This window comes from Cebidichthys violaceus, unplaced genomic scaffold, assembly GCF_023349555.1.
Source record: "Cebidichthys violaceus isolate CVI_PGR_0920_01 unplaced genomic scaffold, fCebVio1.0.p SCAF_3, whole genome shotgun sequence".
Lineage (NCBI taxonomy): Eukaryota > Metazoa > Chordata > Actinopteri > Perciformes > Stichaeidae > Cebidichthys > Cebidichthys violaceus.
Window position 1 is genome coordinate 13,878,057 of NW_027176483.1, and position 16,681 is coordinate 13,894,737.

Below are 16,681 nucleotides of genomic sequence, written 5' to 3' on the forward strand. Positions count from 1 at the left end.
GGACCATATGTGATGATGAAGAAGACAAAGATTATGACAGTATGGAAATTGGCTGTCACTAGCAACAATAAACTCAATTTACTGACCCGCTTACAAACATTGACCCGGATGTTTTAATTGTTATACATGTGTGTCAATTGACAAAAGCTCTGTATAGTAAGTTTTTCCAAGAATATTGTGAGATACATAGCTATATGGTACAGATCAATTAAATTCCGAACAAAGTTGTGGCGCTAGAGTTTACCATCATCTCTAGAATTAGGTAGCCCTCTGGTGTTTATATGGTAATGTGTTCAATATTTATTTACCTCAGTTACTCAGTCACACCAATGGTCACACCATGGATTGATTATGTTTTATTAAGTCAATACCTTTTTTCAAACTTGTGTGTACTTTGAAGACACATTTTCCTACTAGTAGCGCTGCGCCTGGGATTTGAACCCTCACATGCCTCATATGTGCCATGAACAACAGTGGCAATAGGAGGTACTGCATATTGTAGGCTATGTCTATCTGTTAATGGAGCGTTCTCATATTTTGCATAATATAATGTTCGTTCCTCTTGTGGTTACATGGACTTAATGAATGAGACATACAGACCTGTACATTGATAGGTGAAGCCAAGTCAATCATGTAACTCTTCTCCACACTAGTTATAGATATTTTGGTTCCTCTGGTCAGAGTACTTATTCGTGCACATAAGTGTGCCCTTTGACAATTATTTTTTCATCAATCAAATATTTCCGTGAGCTCTAAGACGTCGATTGGTCAATTCTTGGTCAATTCTTGGTTGCGATACGAGCGCTGATTGGCCACAACGGACATATCTTGGTTGATTTGTGGTTATAAAGGTGATTGGCTGTCACAACCAAGAATTAACTCGACTCACGGGTGGCAGTGAGACGGTGACTGACAGCTGGAGAAATCGCATTGGTCTCAGATCAACAGCTGGGTGAAATACACTCTGAGATCTTCCTTACGAATCCCGCTCATTCCTGTTCTAACTCGTTATGATCAGTAGAAATATGTATGTCAGCAACATATAATGTATAACATATAATAACATATGTGAACTAGGCCTATGCAAAAGCAATGGTGGAAGAAATATCAATACGACAGTGTAAAATACTCTGTTAGTAAAAGTTCTACATATAATAGTAAAAAGCATTAAACTATACTTAACATATCAGCCTAATATACATATATTATATTAAGGAATTATAATTGTTTATAATAATCTTGTTGCAGCTTGTAAAGGTGAAGCTCATTATATATATACTGTATACGGCCATTAGATATTTCACCAATATAATAAAACATGATACATTATTTGTTGATTATATTTTGTATCATTAATAGGCTATGTCTATCTGTTAATGTAAGATAAAATAAGATAAGATAAGATAAGATAATCCTTTATTAGTCCCGCAGTGGGGAAATTTACAGGAGTACAGCAGCATAGTGGATACAAGAGACATAGTAAAAATGAGTAAATAAGTAATAAACAGTAAAGAATATTAACTAAGTAAAAAAGTAAAAATCCACAATAACTGAAATATAACTATAACTAAAAATGTGATATATATCCAGACAGAATCATTTGTATTGCACGGTGTAACATATGTAACTTGTGTAACATACACGTATTTCGCATAATATAGTGTTCGTTCCTATTGTGGTTACATGGACTTAATGAATGAGACATACATGTGTACATTGATAGCTGAAGCCAAGTCAATCATGTAACTCTTCTCCACACGAGTGGATCTCTTGGTTCCTCCGGTCAGGTGCAACACTTATGTTCTGTGGTGGTACAACTACGGTTCTCAATAACCGGAGACACCGCCCCAGCTGCTATAACGCAATAGTGATCAAGAGCGGAAGGCAGATAAGAAGCGGTCCGCTTTCCGGTAATGTGAGCCCTTTGCTGTGGTCTAAAACTCACGGAGTCACGTGTTATCTTTCGCGTTTTATTAATTGCGGCACCTGGGTCAGGTATAAAACGGGACATCTTCGTGGGAGGTGTCATTTTCTCTTTCAGCCCGAGTCCAGCAGTGTCGGAATCCGGACACCGAGGCGACTACCATGAACTTCCGTGCCAAACAAACTTTCCTCTTTCTGACGTCTGTGTTGTTTCTCCATGTCGCTGCAGACCTACATGGTAAGAAGGAGAAAACTCATTTATTTGCACAGTAACTACGATGACGGCGACCAGCATCTGACTGCTCTTTCAATCTGAATAACAGAAGCCCGCTGAAGTTACATAATATCATATCTTCTATGAATGTATTTCAAATTGGAATGAGTCTGAATCTGTTGTTACTTGATGCCACCTGCTTGCAATTTCATTGCACTTCGATCGAAGTAATCTTTCACCTACATATTTGCGTGATAAGTGCGTCCAAAGGTGAGACGCCTTTCACCGAGTTCAAATTAGGCTAATCATTTCTTTGGTGACCTCGTGTTGGGATCGCAGTGGGAATGACAGTGAGTGTAAAAACAAATGCTACACAATGCTGTAAAACTGCCCGAATGAAGAAATTACTTACAGCATTCTCAAATCTATATTTCGAGGTAAATGTGTACAATCACACTTGTCAGTTGCGTTGCAACAAAAGCTAGAACTCAACCAACAACCAAATGTTTAACACATGGAGGATTTATATTTGTTACTTTGAAACATTTTCCTGGGAACTCAAACTGATAAATTGCTTCACATTATGATTTGTACTCATTCCTAATATCCTGACAGCTCCAGAAGTCCACACAAAGCTCGGGACGCTCAGAGGCCAGTATGTGAGCGTGAAGGGGAAGGAGACCGGGGTCCATGCCTACCTGGGCGTCCCATTTGCCAAGCCCCCCGTAGGCCCTGCTCTGAGACTGTCTGCACCCCAGCCTGTAGAGGGCTGGCAAGGAGTGAGAGACGCCACCCAGCAGCCAGCCATGTAAGGCCTTCATGTGCTTCCGTTGTTGCACAACACACTTGGAGAACTTGCATCCACTTCTCACTGTAAAAAAAAACATGTCTCTTTTTCAGGTGTGTTCAAGAAAGACAGCTAACTATAGATCTGCTTGATAAATTTGGTGGCTTGTTGCTTGATCTCCCAGACGTTTCAGAGGACTGCCTTTACCTCAACATTTACACTCCTGCAAAGAAAGCTCTCGGTGCCAAGCTCCCCGTAAGTTGAAATGATGCTTTGGGTGACTTTCGATAGTGTTCATGAAGAAGTTGGTGTGATTGCTTTTAGAAGAATCCACAATGGCAATATGAGTAATGATGCCCAAATTTAGAACCAGACTGCAAAGAGACTGATGCTCCATTTGTCTTAATATCAGTCTTATGTTTTAGTCGGATTAAAGTATTTGTTTGCTGTTTGAGATTTGTATGTTCTGTGGAAAAGATCAAGGTCTTGGTTTTTAATTTGTATTGTCTTACCAGGTCATGGTCTGGATCCATGGTGGAGGGTTTACCATGGGGTCAGCTTCAGCATATGATGGCTCCGCCCTGGCTGCTTACCAGGACGTGGTTGTGGTTCTGATCCAATACCGCTTGGGAGTTCTGGGCTTTCTCAGGTAAAACGACTTAACCTACTAAGCACAGGTAGACTGGACATGCTATTATTATATTCTACTGCTTTTGATCTGCTCTGTGCCACACGTGAACAATAATTCAAAACTGGGTCACTCTTACCAGCTGGTGTGGACTATAACTGTATGCTCTATCCAGCACTGGAGACGAGCACTTGTCGGGGAACTTTGGACTGTTGGACCAGGTGCAAGCTCTGAGGTGGATCCAGCAGCACATTCATAACTTTGGTGGAAACCCAGATTTAGTCACCATATTTGGAGAGTCTGCTGGTGGAGTGAGTGTATCCCTCCTGGTAAGGATACATCTGCAGATGAAGCACTTTATATAAACAGATTTGTTTTTGCAAGTATTGCACAGTCTCTAGTGTCCACAGATCCTTTTATTTTTTTCTGTTGCTTGAATCAACAGCTTCTCTCGCCATTGTCTGATGGCCTGTTCCACCATGCCATTGCTGAAAGTGGCACTTCTGCAATGGATGTACTCCTCACAACTGATCCTCTCGCAGTGACACAGGTTAACAATGTTTTTATTTTGGTTTGTAAACATTATTCAGTGCACAAAGTTGAGAATTTGTGTTTCTACATTTTTGAGATGAATATTCGCCCCTCAGGTGGTAGCCAATAGAACCGGCTGTAGCCACGAAAGCACAGAGAAGATTGCTGATTGCATGAGGAACCTCGATCTTGACATAATTCTGGCTAATGTGCAGGTGAGATATCGTATGCGGAACTATAGACTGACTTGATGGAATCTGCCTATTTATGTTTATTGTACTTATACATATTTATCTCAACTTTCTCTTTCACACATTTTATTCTCTCAAGGATGCACAATTGAGAATTCAGTTAAATGTTGATGGAGTCTTCCTGACAAAACCTGTGAATGAGCTGTTCCATACACGTGAACTTCTCACGATACCATTCATGACCGGCGTCAATAATGATGAAGGGGGCTACTTGCTTCTTGGCGTAAGTCTGAATGCTACTGAAATTTGTGTGACTGACGAGCTAACCGATTTCCAGACAAGCCCATGGAAACATGATTTTGTTTTGCTATGGTGCACGTCTGAAATGTTTTGTCTTCCTTTTTAGTTCTTTGCTCCTCCAAACTGGACCGAGGGAATGGATCGGGAGCACGTCACGAACGTGCTGTACCTCTTCTTCCCTGATGTAAGGAAAGCGGTGTTCGACATTACAATATTGCGTTGCTCTATCGTGCTCAAACTTCTCTTCTCTTTTTTTCTCAAGCCCAAAGACGAGATCATCATAGAGTCGATAGCAGATGAATATATTGGAAGAGGCGAAGATCGTGTGAAAAATAGAGATGGGTTCACTAAGATTATAGGAGATATGTTGTTCACCATTCCAGCCATTAAGACTGCTAAAGCCCACACAGGTATTTTATTTACTCAAGATAACTAACTGTCACACACACGTAAACGAGATGTATCACACCCATTCTTCTGCTACTAGATGCCGGTGCCCCCGTGTACCTGTATGAGTACCAGTATCCTCCCAAATTCCTGCAGGATAGAAGGCCAAGCTTCGTTGGCAGTGACCATGGAGATGAAATGTTCTCAGTATTTGGATGGTGCTTCACAACTTCCCATGTCACGTTAGCCGGTAAGTAAATCTAGAAATTGCTTTTTCGATGGACCACCAGAGACTTGGGGTTTCCTGAGTGCCGTGTTTTACCAAATATCATTATTTTAGTGCCATGCCATGAAGAGGACGAACGGTTGAGCAGAACCATGATGAGCTACTGGGGGAACTTTGCTCGCACAGGGTAGGAAGTCACCCTCATTACAAGTTATACACATGGAGATGAGACTTGTTTTAACTTTGTGCACACTTGCGCATGTAGGTCTCCTAATGGTGACGGCCTTGTCCACTGGCCAAAGTATGGAGCAGAAGAATACTACTTGTCAATTGATGAAGAGGAGCAGGTAGCTGGTCGTCACCTGAAGAAGGACAAGTTTGTCTTCATGACTCAGACTCTCCCGGAGAAGATCCGAGAATACAAAGAGAAGATGGAGCGCAGCGAGCTGTAGAACGATCTCCTCTCTCCGTTCCATCCACTTCAACGACAAACATTAGAAACACTATAATACATTTGTTAAACTAATGTGATAATAATTTGAAAGGAGATCAGTGTATATCGAACATCAGTTTGAAACGAAGGTAGATGGCTTCAGGAAATACTTCTTTAACATTTTAAAGCCCAATAGGAAATAAGTAGCAGGACACCTCAAGTCACAAGATACCCGCTCAGTTTGGCCATGTTTAATATCTGGTTTGTAATGTAAAATAAAAACTCTTCAGGAGCAGTTTGGTGAAATGTCTGTGACTCAAAATTGCCCAACTTCATTCCTACAGATATAAAGACACACAATGGCTGTTGGTGTGAAAGGGTTGCCTTGGACCCAGGGTTCATAGGTCAATGTGGTATGTGAGGTGAACATGTGTTCAAACCGTAACAGTACACAGGACTTGTGTCATACAGGGCTGTTGTGTGAAGGGATGCAACATTTTATTACATAATCAAAATGCAACTGTGGCACTGGAAGGAGAGAATACTTTTAGGTGATAGTCAAGCAGCAATAGGAGACTCATACAACAGACTTGACAGTTTTGTATATTTTTTTTTTTATTACATAGAAGAGCGCTTAAGCTGAAAAGCTCCCTGAAGTCTGATGTGAGCAGTTCAATAGGTCAAACTTCATTAATTCTCCCACAAAATCATTGTAAACCATTCGCATTAAGAATGGTAGAAAGCAACATTTCGGTTTTTTTCGAAGGCAAATCATTCAAATAGCTGGGTACAGAGGGCTTACATATAGCAGAATGTATAAAACAATTATACTATTAAGAGGAAATTAAAAAGTAATACATTGATAATACTTTAGCAGACTTTCTTTTGTGTGCAAATGTTAGTAAAGCTGCAGTCTGATATAAAAGTGCTGGCCAGTGGTTTTAATGATTCACTATACTGCCCAGAAAAGTGCACTTGGAGTAAGAAAGCTACTGAGCAACCCCATCAGGCCCTAAGGACACACACACACACACACACACACACACACACACACACACACACACACACACACACACACACACACACACACACACACACACACACACACACACACACACACACACACACACACACACACACACACTCACTCACTCACTCACTCAGTACTTTGAGCTGTTAGTTTCATGATCAGCTAGCCTGGTCTCAAGTTCAAAACGAATTGTAAAACTGGAGGGAATAGCTTTGCAGGTAGAAAGCCAGGCAAATGTTACATCAGCCATTGAAACACAAAAAATGCAATACATTTCAAAGGTAAGAAGTTTCTGTTTCAGATCATATAAGTACATAAACCGTATAACGTTGATATTTTGATAAGCTTATGTAAAGGTTATGTTATTCTATTGCAGTACAATACATCTTTCCCACTTACATAATGTGTCAGTTGTGGTGACATGAAAGGTGTGTTTGATGTAGGGTCATGAACCCATGAGGGCACATCACTATCTCCTCAGTTCAAAAGGGCCAAAACTGGCTGATTCATCTACAGTGGTTTGATTTGATAAGACAGCATACCCTCTCTTGTCAATGGTGATAAAATTGCCCAGTTGTGAAACTCACTATTTTACTAGAGAACTGACTAAAATGAATGTAACTTCCTACATTTTGGTTACGCACAGGAATACTTAAGTTCTGGTTTTCACTGAAAGAGAAAAACACCTGAGAAGCTGTCTCTTCTTTTTTTTTTTTTTTAAAGCAAAAAACCAACAAAAAAGTAAAGCATGCTGCTTAATGAGAATAAAACATGTTCAGATAATGGTTATGAGTGAGATGTGATTAGATCTAAACAAAGCGCAGCATGCAGTTTAACATGTTGGGCACCGAACTCAGAATAATGCTTGATAGTAGAATACATTGGACACCTTTATCGTCTTCAAGTACAGACATGGTTTTAGAATCAGAGGCACGTACAGTTTGATCCATAATGAGCGGTATGAAATAGCATTCCTTTTCTTCTGCAGGGAATAAATAAATAAATAAAAAGGTTAATGTGACCTGTTTTCATGCTGCACTAGAGGATGACGGTCATACTGAGGTGAGGTGATAAACGGTGACTTGGGGAGAGCCTTTTAAAGTGCTTGCATGGGAACAGCAGCGTAGGGGCGCTGGATCAGGGTGACATAATTTAATTAGACAGTAAAACCCAATGTTTGTGAAACGTACCGATAAAACCAGGACAATGAGCGATCGTGGTAAGTCATAGCTCACGATTCAAAGGACAGCAGGAGAGGATTTGTGTAAAATGGTTGTTTTTATGCATTGTACTGTGGGAGGGGAGGGGGGACACACTTAAAAAGTGGTGCATCAGGATGTCCAGGACTGCATGTTGCACAGCATGGCCTCAAAGCGCTCCATATTTGGGGCGTGAGCGTGAGCTAGGTGGTCCGTCAGCCGACTGTACAAACTGAAAGACTTCAACTCCAGCCAGATGAAGCCAAAACGGTCCTCATCAAACAGCACAAAGAGCCCCGGGGTGCGCTCCGGACTCGTGAAGCCGTGCCCGGCGATCAGGCCCGTACCGTAGAAGCTGAAACGGAGGCACATCCATTCACAAATCAATCAACACTTTGATGGATATCCGTTTCAAATGGGGTGAAGTGCGTACAGAAATAACAGGTCCTGGTTGTGACAGCAGCAATTTCATTTAACAATTACTGACTGATAACAATTACTGAATATTACTTTCCATAAAGCATTTTAATAGGCTCTAGTACAAAAGGCGCTAGTTAACAAGACAATTAATCATCCAGGCAACTCCAGCCCAGACAGGCTTTGTGGATCTCATACACTCTCCTTAGTCGTCACTGTGGAAGGACTTTCACCTTACCTGTTGTGTGGGTAGATTGCTAAGTAGGTGGACTGGTCAATTGACTGTTGTATGGTAATGTTGATGTGAAGGAGATAGTTTGTGTTGTGTTGTATGACCCTCACTGTTCTTTCAGTTTAGATGTAATTTCTTCAGAGAGTTAGTTGCTCTATCGTTTCTGTTTATTCCCTTATTACATATCTTGATAAACCACGTTAGCAATGAGCCTTAAAGCCTTCAGCACAGACCTCCAATTAATGCAGATTAATTGATTGTGAATCTGTGATAGAAAACAGTGCTTTATCACAATTATCTACATTCATCTTCAAACTTCTTTAAGGGTGCCACCACAGCATGCAACCAATTAAAAAAGTATGTAATTACATTTCTCTCGCAGATTGCAAAGAATTGCAAAATAATTTGTATATATTTAATTAAATATCCTTATCTATAAAAGATAAATACTGATAAGCATTGATTAGAGGCCGATATGATTGCAGCCTGTTGGCCATGAGCTTTCAACAACAAACAAGCTTATACCAGCTCAGGAACAACAGGCACATTGTGTCTAACACCGCTATTACTGGAGCAAAGGCAGCTACAACCAACCCACCTGTACTCTGTGAAATTGATACTGTATGCATTTTCCGTACAGTTCTTACCATTTCCTACAGGTGCGAGGGTAGACCTCATTGCGAGCCATGACTCCCAGGGGCAGGACAAAGGGCTGGGCTTCAGGAGGGCCGGTGCTGCTGCTGCTGCTGGGGCCCGACCGGCAGCTGTCTGAACAGGTAACACGCTCCTCCTCCTCCTCCTCCACTTCTTCTGCCGCGCCGGCATCACCACAGGCCCCCTCTGCTGCACCTCTCACTGTGGCAGGAGTGTCCTTGGCCTGTTGCTGTTCCTCTCTCTGGACCTCCGCGTGCACCCCCAGTACCAGCCGGGACAGCTCCTCTATGTTGCGCTGGTGCTCCAAGTCTGGGAGGACCACAGGCCGGCTCAGGTCAACATCTAAAGTGAGTTGCCCCGCAGGAACATTGGGGTCTCCCTGCAAGAAGGAGTGAAACTACAGTCTTTCCGTATAACATCAACATGCACGATTCATTTGCAGAGCTTCTTTTTTAAAGACAAGCACCGCCTCTGATAATGATTATTCACTAACTCACGGTGAGCTTGGTGGCTCTCGCAGACGTCCCGTGGAAACTGAGCATGACGATCTCCAAGCCGTGGCTGCCGTAGGTGCCTTTGAAGAGGCCCGGGTGCAGAAGGTCGGAGGGCATCACAGGCGGCAGGTAGATCCTCCGGTATGTCAAGCAGTTACTGTCAAAAGGAGGCAAACAACAAGAGTTAGTGTTTTAATTTCACTGAAGATATGCCATGATAAACAATAAGAGCTGCTGAGGGCGACACTCTCGATGTCAGCTTTAGAGGAAGTGTGATGTCAGGAACAGACTCGTACTCATATTGACTGGTATAAATGAACTTCATCAGGATGAGCTCCTGCATGTGCTCATGGAAGATTTCTTCCAGTGTCCGTCCCCATTCTTCCTCCAACCATGTCCTGAACTCCTACACACACACACACACACACACACACACACACACACACACACACACACACACACACACACACACACACACACACACACACACACACACAAATTAGAGAAATCGGTAGAATGCTGCTAAAAGTCTTTGAACTTGGACATTATCAAAGCACATGGGCTTTTAAAACATAAGCAAGAGAAGTGAATAGAGCAGGTTTCAGGTAACAGCTGTCTCACCTCCTGTCTGCCTCCCGGCATGCGGTGATGATCGGTCTGGTTACACTTTGTTGAAAATTCATCCTTCTTTCCAGTCTTAAAATAACAGAATTAACAACACATATTAAAGGATAACATATTTTGTATTGATTTCTAACCTCAAACTAAAGTAGAATCTTCTTCTAAACTGTGTCAACAAACATCCAAATGACGTGGAGCCGTTCATTTCTTTGGTTTCAGAGAAGCTCTCACCTGTATGTCCCCTTTGTGTGGCCCCTTGTGACCGTACATACACTCCACAGTGGCCTTTTGGCTCTCCCACATGTGGATGCGGAAGAGCGGCCGTCTTCTCATGGGGTCCTCCACACGGGGGTCATGAGGCGGCAAATACATCCACCCGATGATGAACAGCCCGTCCACCTGAACAAAAAATACTTTTAATAATTCACAAGCCCTTGAAATGATCCTAAATGATGTTGCAAATGCCAAAGCATTATCAGCGGAATATTGCCGCATCGTAAATGACATGCAAAAGACGGAGAACAAACTGTACACTGCAGTCATCGTTCCTTATCTTAATGCAAATGTCTCGATTGAGAAACACGTCTTACCACAACGTTGAGCAATCCCCCATAAGGCCCTATGTCAGGCTGCCATAAACCCAAGATATGTCTGTATGGGTGAAGCACTGCAACACAGGAGCACAACATCACACCACACTTATCAGTTTCTGTAGGTGCTTTGCTACGAGCTACATCGTGCATGGTTACAAACACAAAAGGAGGTGTTAAAGCCCACAGACACAACTTCCTGTTTAATGTCTGTCATGATGGGAGTCTATGAGACGTAAACCCAAAAGGGAAGAAAGTGTACACCGACCCGCCCCTTGTCCACCAGTCCAAACAAAATACACAGCACACCAAATAACCTGGCATCCCATTTCACACTTAATATGAAAGCAAACAGCGCTGGAGGAGAATTGTGAACATGTTTACCATTCAAAAGGGATGCAATGCTGCAGCCGTTTGCTTACAAATTAAATCAACAAGAGTCCCACTCACACAACCCCTCATGCAGCAGCCATCCACGCTGAGGCCCGTGTACATACAGCGCGCGTACACGTCTCTATAGTCCATGTGCTCGTAGTCCGGGAGGAGCTTCATAAAGCGCCCAGACTTCACCCGCGGGTTGACACCTGGACAGGCACAACACAGGCATGTGTAGAGCAGCCGAGGACTGAGGCGGGCTCAGCCCAGCGCAGCTCTCTAGTGAAGGCAGTGATGTGCTGAAATAATCTGTTCAAAAGGACCAACAACCACTTTGCCCAGCATGTCTTGTGGCAACTGGTATTTCAAAATAAACTATATATCTCTGCTGATAAACAAATGAGGAACAGATGGGAGAGACAACATTTGGAGAAAAAAGAATACATGGGTGATGTGAGAGCTGTTCAATCAGCAGTCTAACTCACGTTTAACATAGAGGTCCCGGCTAGATACTCCTCCCACTTCCAGCTTCCTCAGATCGTCCTTCATACCAAACTCTGCAGAGAGGAGACACACGAGAGAATTAAGTTCAACATTACTTTTACTTTATTAAGGCTAGTCGCTCCAAAAATATTACAAAATGTGTTTGCGCGTTATGGCCGATCTACACCGGAATGTGAACTGAACTCTGACTAATGTTGTCACAGTGAACTGAGAGCAGTGGAACAGGAAATTTGCACAGCATCCGGCAAGATGGACAGTCCGAGCTTGAGATACAGTCAGTAGACTCAGACGTGACCTGATCAGACTCACAACATGTCTGAAACACACAGCCGGCCTGAGGCATAAGTGACCTAAGGAGCCACCACAAGAACCCAAAAAAGAACATTTTGAACATCAAGTCTCTTGGAGAGCTTATTGTTGTTTTTGTTGCTTTTCATCATCACTAAAATGCACAAAACTGATATTTTTGACCAAGTTGGCTGACAACTGGGTGGTCTTATAACGTTGCAATAATTTCCGCTTTTGATCATAAATCTAACTGTTTTTGAATGAAACTGTGCAGTCAGATCTATTTGATTGCGATTACTTGTAACGTCTCTGCTAACAGTCTTTTTCAGCTTGCTGTCTTCAGTGTAACTGTTTTCTTTATTTTAATTATTTTATTTAATTTCAAACATACTTGATTGTTGTTCTGCACACACATTGAATTGTCTTCCTCGCTTACTATAAACGCCTGGTATCCTGGTTATCGTGTAACTTTTCAGAAGCACAACATTCCTCTGGCCACTACGATTATCTCACACACTGCAGTTCCCTCACTCCCCGAGTCTGTTACAGAACAAAACAGTGGCCCCAAAGTTCCTCCAAGCCAACCTCTTATATTTCGAAACTCAAAACTGGTGTCGCGACCAATGCTTATTTTTTAATATCAATTTATCCACTTATACAGGTACTCTTCCAATTAACAGATTAATCATTAAATCTATAAAATTACATGAAATTGAATGAACAATGCCTACTACACAAGCCTCAAATAAACACATTTAGGTTGCTAAATAAAAAATGCAATTCATGTTAAGAAACTGATAAAAGCAGTAAACGCTCACACTGCAGAAGCTGGAGTGAGTTTTGAAAATGTAGTATTTTCCTGTTTACATGATTTGAAGTTTGGCTGGGCGATGTCACTGTACATTTGTCCACTGTTGGGGATTTTATCATTTATTTTGAGGTACATCTCCCTTCAACATCTCTGGTTGTAGTTAGCTATTATGGACAATGTTGCAAAACACTATCAATATTGGATCTTTTAACAACATCTCATTTGATTCACCAGAAATGCAATTATATTACGATATATATCATTATATAAAATGACATATGCCATATCAGAGGATGTTTATCATACTTTCAAAATGCATTGATTGATAAAAGCAGTATATATTGTTACATAGTGATTGTGTCATATTATGTACAGGTTATGATATTTGTTCAAACTTGCAATAGTGCAGTGCCCTGACACGATACAAAGGGGTGACGGTGGTGTTCAAGGCCCTCCATCAACAGTACTGTGTTATCAGCGACACTGAATGGCTGACACAGGCCTAATAACAGTCTTGGTTTGTTTTACAGCAGTGACTGGGTTAACGCTAATGTATTTCATGGTCCACGTACAGATCAATAGAAATGCTTTTAGGGGAACACATTTCCTAGGAACCAGAGCTGAGCACCGAGCCTGACACAAATAACCAGAGGACAGAAAGGAACCTCACAGTCTGGTCTGCACACATGTAGCCTAATATTAATGTGACTCAACGCTGTATTTTCGCAGTCTAACGTCATACGTTTAAATTATCTTCATGTGCAGCAAATCGCTATATTTACCTTCCATGCACCGCCTTCTCCAGATGGTCTCAGTGTTGAGGATCTGTCTGAATTTCTTGCCTACGAGGGCAACATTTGGCAGCGCTGTTCCGGGAAGCAAGGAGAATATTTCCACTAAAAGCTCCGGCGGTAATTCCGCTAACGACTGCGGGTGTGGAGGTCCCGTGCTTGTGCGATCCAGAGAGCCTCCTCTGTTGACATGACAGCTGCCATGTTCACAGGCGACACTCGGCCCTGCAGTGGCGCCGCCGCTGTCCGGGCCTCCTCCTCCGCCGCCGACGTCGCCTTGCAACTGACCCACGATCTGCTCCTCTTCCTCCTCGTCCATGTCGGAATCGCTCCCCTGATCCTGCTGGTTTTGCCGCTGTCGCCTCCGGCACCTCCGCGACTGACCCACTCCGCAGAGCCTGGCACAGACCGCCATCCGTAGTCACCAAACAGGCAACATTACATCACTACAACACATCGATCAGCTGCAGTCTGGCTGAGCTCTCCCGTCGTTATGCGCATGTGCAGAAGCATCTCTGTCGACGTAACGTCAACGCACGTAAAGAGGGACGCGACTATGCCCCCCCCCCCTTTCCTCCACCAGTAAGCCGTATGAATAATGCCAATGCTTGACATCGAGCAACACAGTGAGTTAGCAGCTTCCATCATCAGTAGTATCGCCTCTTGCGGGAGTGCTGGGTGGTGTAAGGCACATCTGTCATGGAGGCTCCTGCAGGTCTGGGAAGAACCACAGGAACCAGGGGAGGGATAGACCGGGAACCTGGTTTGGTTGCCCGGCCTTGCTTGAGAGCAACAAAGAAGGGCAGCTTAAGTAAGACAAACAGATGTCAGTCTCTGTGTATATTTTTCCAACAGGCTCAAAATGTCGGATAACATCCCAAAATCATTATTGTCAGAAGTAAGGCATTATAAAGAAGGTATACGTGCTATGACAAATATATTACAAGTATTACAACACAGGTTATGTCACACCTGGGACCAGAGGTGGAAGACGTATCTTTTAGTTCAGTAAAAATACCAATAACACATTGTCGAATATAAATTGAAAATAATATGAACAAATATAAATGCAGATTGTGCATAAGGCTAATATAGCCAGTAAGATCGAGCCCAGTAAAAGGTGATTCAAATGTAAAAACTGTGCAAGAATAGCGATTACTGAGGAAAATATAAATAAACAAATGGAAGATAAATATATATGTATAGAGAGTGTGCAAAACACAATCTAACCAGTAACTGACTGACAGACCAGCAGCCTAGTGACAGAATGCAATCAATCAATCAAGGTAGTTGAATCTATAACAATTAATCTATAAAGTATCATATTTTATAAACTGAGCATATATTTTGGATGTAAGACATCAAATTTCAAAGTTAGTAACTGCTACTAACTGAAGTTATACGATAAATGTAGTGGAGCAAAAAGTACAATATTTCCAAGTGGAGTGTAAAGTAGAATGGAAATACTTAAGCAAAATACAAGTACCTCAAAATGATAGTTAAATACAGCACTTAGTTACTGCCTGGGACAAAGAGGATTTTGAAACAAACAGGTGTCAAATAATTTCCAAGTCTTACTATTTCCTTTTAGCTATTTTCATGCTGTTACATAACTTAATTGTAAATGAAGTAATACATTTAAGAAAAACTACAATAACTTTGATAACATAAGGTGGCAGTCTGCTCCACCTTAACACTTAGCGTTAACTATGTCATCAACCATCGGTTTAGTTTGTATGTTAGATATGTTAACGTTACATTAACGTAATATTAGTACCACTAGTCCTAATTTAGGTAGTCTCAAATTCGATATCGGAAAGCACACTGACACATTCTGCAACGTTATACTGTGATGGGACAGGTAACGTTAGCTAGGTAGCTAGCTAGCTAGGTAGGTAGGTAACTAACGTTAGTCGCTAGTAAAAAGTTACAGAGTGACGGGTTATTCATTCAAATATCTATCTAAATTTATTTGTATTGACAAAAGCTATAAATAATTGACTTACTTTTGAAATGTTGGTAAGGATAAGTCAGTCAAAGTCGGTCGTTACGGTTATTCAGGCGTACATAGCTGAGCAAATTGACCCCGGGAACTCGGTCACGTTGATTGGTCAATTGTTGGTAGTGGCTGCGCGTTGTAGCGATACGAGCGCTGATTGGCCGAGGGGCGGGACCGCGATTTTCTCTCACCTGATGTAATTGCTGAAGCAATGGGCCACCAAAAGTCTAGCGCCATCTTTCGGTGAGCAGTGGCATCTTACCATCGAATTATGAAATATTAATAGAACGTATGGTTTCTAAGCAGATGATTTTTTTTTGCGAAATGGCGAGAAAAGGATCGAGCCAGCCAGGAGTCGAACCTAGAATCTTCTGATCCGTAGTCAGACGCGTTATCCATTGCGCCACTGGCCCGCTGGAAATGCAATGAAGACCCGGATGTATTTAATCGATGTACAGGATCCTAACCCTAACCCTACTAGCTTGTGACCCGGAAATCGATCATAACGATCCATCTTGGACGACATCCCAAATCCTGCAATGCATCTCGTGGAGCGAAAATCGCTTGCCGGAGGAGCTATGAGTGAGGGTACACCGAATAACCTCAAACCAAGGCGGCACTCTACAAATGTCCCCCTTTTGTTTTCATAACAATACGACACTGTTCTAACCACATTCCTTAATGACATACATTCAAGCGCTATAATACTGACATGATGTTTACAAGTGCAATCAACAACTGCTGTTGTCAAATTAGTATATCAATAAGAACATTATCTTGCATTCAGCCCGAATTTGCTGGATTTGATGTTGTCATATAGACAGGACTTTTGTTTGTATATAATATATACCAATCAGTCATGTATAAGATGTGTCACTCTTTATTTGTATAGTACTTTTCGTAAAAAACATTTGTAGTGCTTCACACAATAAAATATATAAAGACTGATTTATGTATGTGTGTTAAATTCAAATGTATGACATCCTAATATTATTGTTACATAATAATAATAATAATAATAATAATAATAATAATAATAATAATACATTTTATTTA

General features: G+C 41.8%; 2 protein-coding genes and 1 non-coding gene across 4 annotated transcripts; 1 reads left to right on the top strand and 2 right to left on the bottom strand.

Moving 5' to 3' along the window:
- Positions 1-1,905: 1,905 nt before the first annotated feature.
- LOC137881270 (cocaine esterase-like) lies at positions 1,906-5,915 on the top strand. Its single transcript, XM_068723138.1, has 13 exons — positions 1,906-2,161; positions 2,753-2,945; positions 3,038-3,179; positions 3,440-3,573; positions 3,728-3,881; positions 3,998-4,102; positions 4,200-4,298; positions 4,414-4,557; positions 4,681-4,758; positions 4,837-4,984; positions 5,062-5,211; positions 5,302-5,374; positions 5,453-5,915. The coding sequence occupies exons 1-13, from the start codon at positions 2,086-2,088 to the stop codon at positions 5,637-5,639; spliced, it is 1,683 nt and encodes a 560-aa protein (XP_068579239.1). The 5' UTR covers positions 1,906-2,085; the 3' UTR covers positions 5,640-5,915.
- A 94-nt stretch (positions 5,916-6,009) lies between these two features.
- fbxo31 (F-box protein 31) lies at positions 6,010-14,397 on the bottom strand. 2 transcript variants are annotated; one of them, XM_068723137.1, is made up of 10 exons: positions 13,618-14,397; positions 11,718-11,789; positions 11,355-11,441; positions 10,858-10,934; positions 10,499-10,666; positions 10,268-10,342; positions 9,943-10,052; positions 9,650-9,803; positions 9,146-9,531; positions 6,010-8,204 (listed from the first exon to the last, which is right to left on the bottom strand). In XM_068723137.1, exons 1-10 carry the CDS (start codon positions 14,039-14,041, stop codon positions 7,982-7,984), a joined length of 1,776 nt encoding a protein of 591 aa, XP_068579238.1. In that variant the 5' UTR covers positions 14,042-14,397; the 3' UTR covers positions 6,010-7,981. The 2 variants fall into 2 exon arrangements, with proteins under 2 accessions (XP_068579238.1, XP_068579237.1); XM_068723136.1 differs by lacking the exon at positions 11,355-11,441 and having other exon boundaries at positions 13,618-14,395.
- Positions 14,398-15,965: 1,568 nt separating this feature from the next.
- trnar-acg (transfer RNA arginine (anticodon ACG)) lies at positions 15,966-16,038 on the bottom strand. The gene has a single exon. It is a non-coding gene; the product is annotated as a tRNA-Arg (tRNA).
- Between the last annotated feature and the right edge of the window lie 643 nt (positions 16,039-16,681).

Bases quoted from the DNA above. Each gene is read 5' to 3' on its own strand.
- LOC137881270 (XM_068723138.1), top strand. From the start codon at position 2,086: ATGAACTTCCGTGCCAAACAAACTTTCCTCTTTCTGACGTCTGTGTTG. The intron at 4,103-4,199 runs GTTAACAATGTT...TTCGCCCCTCAG, and splicing joins ATCCTCTCGCAGTGACACAG to GTGGTAGCCAATAGAACCGG. The intron at 4,985-5,061 runs GTATTTTATTTA...TTCTGCTACTAG, and splicing joins GACTGCTAAAGCCCACACAG to ATGCCGGTGCCCCCGTGTAC.
- fbxo31 (XM_068723137.1), bottom strand. From the start codon at position 14,041: ATGGCGGTCTGTGCCAGGCTCTGCGGAGTGGGTCAGTCGCGGAGGTGC. The intron at 10,935-11,354 runs GTATGTACACGG...CCTGTGTTGCAG, and splicing joins TAGAGACGTGTACGCGCGCT to TGCTTCACCCATACAGACAT. The intron at 10,667-10,857 runs GTAAGACGTGTT...TTTTTTGTTCAG, and splicing joins GGGGATTGCTCAACGTTGTG to GTGGACGGGCTGTTCATCAT.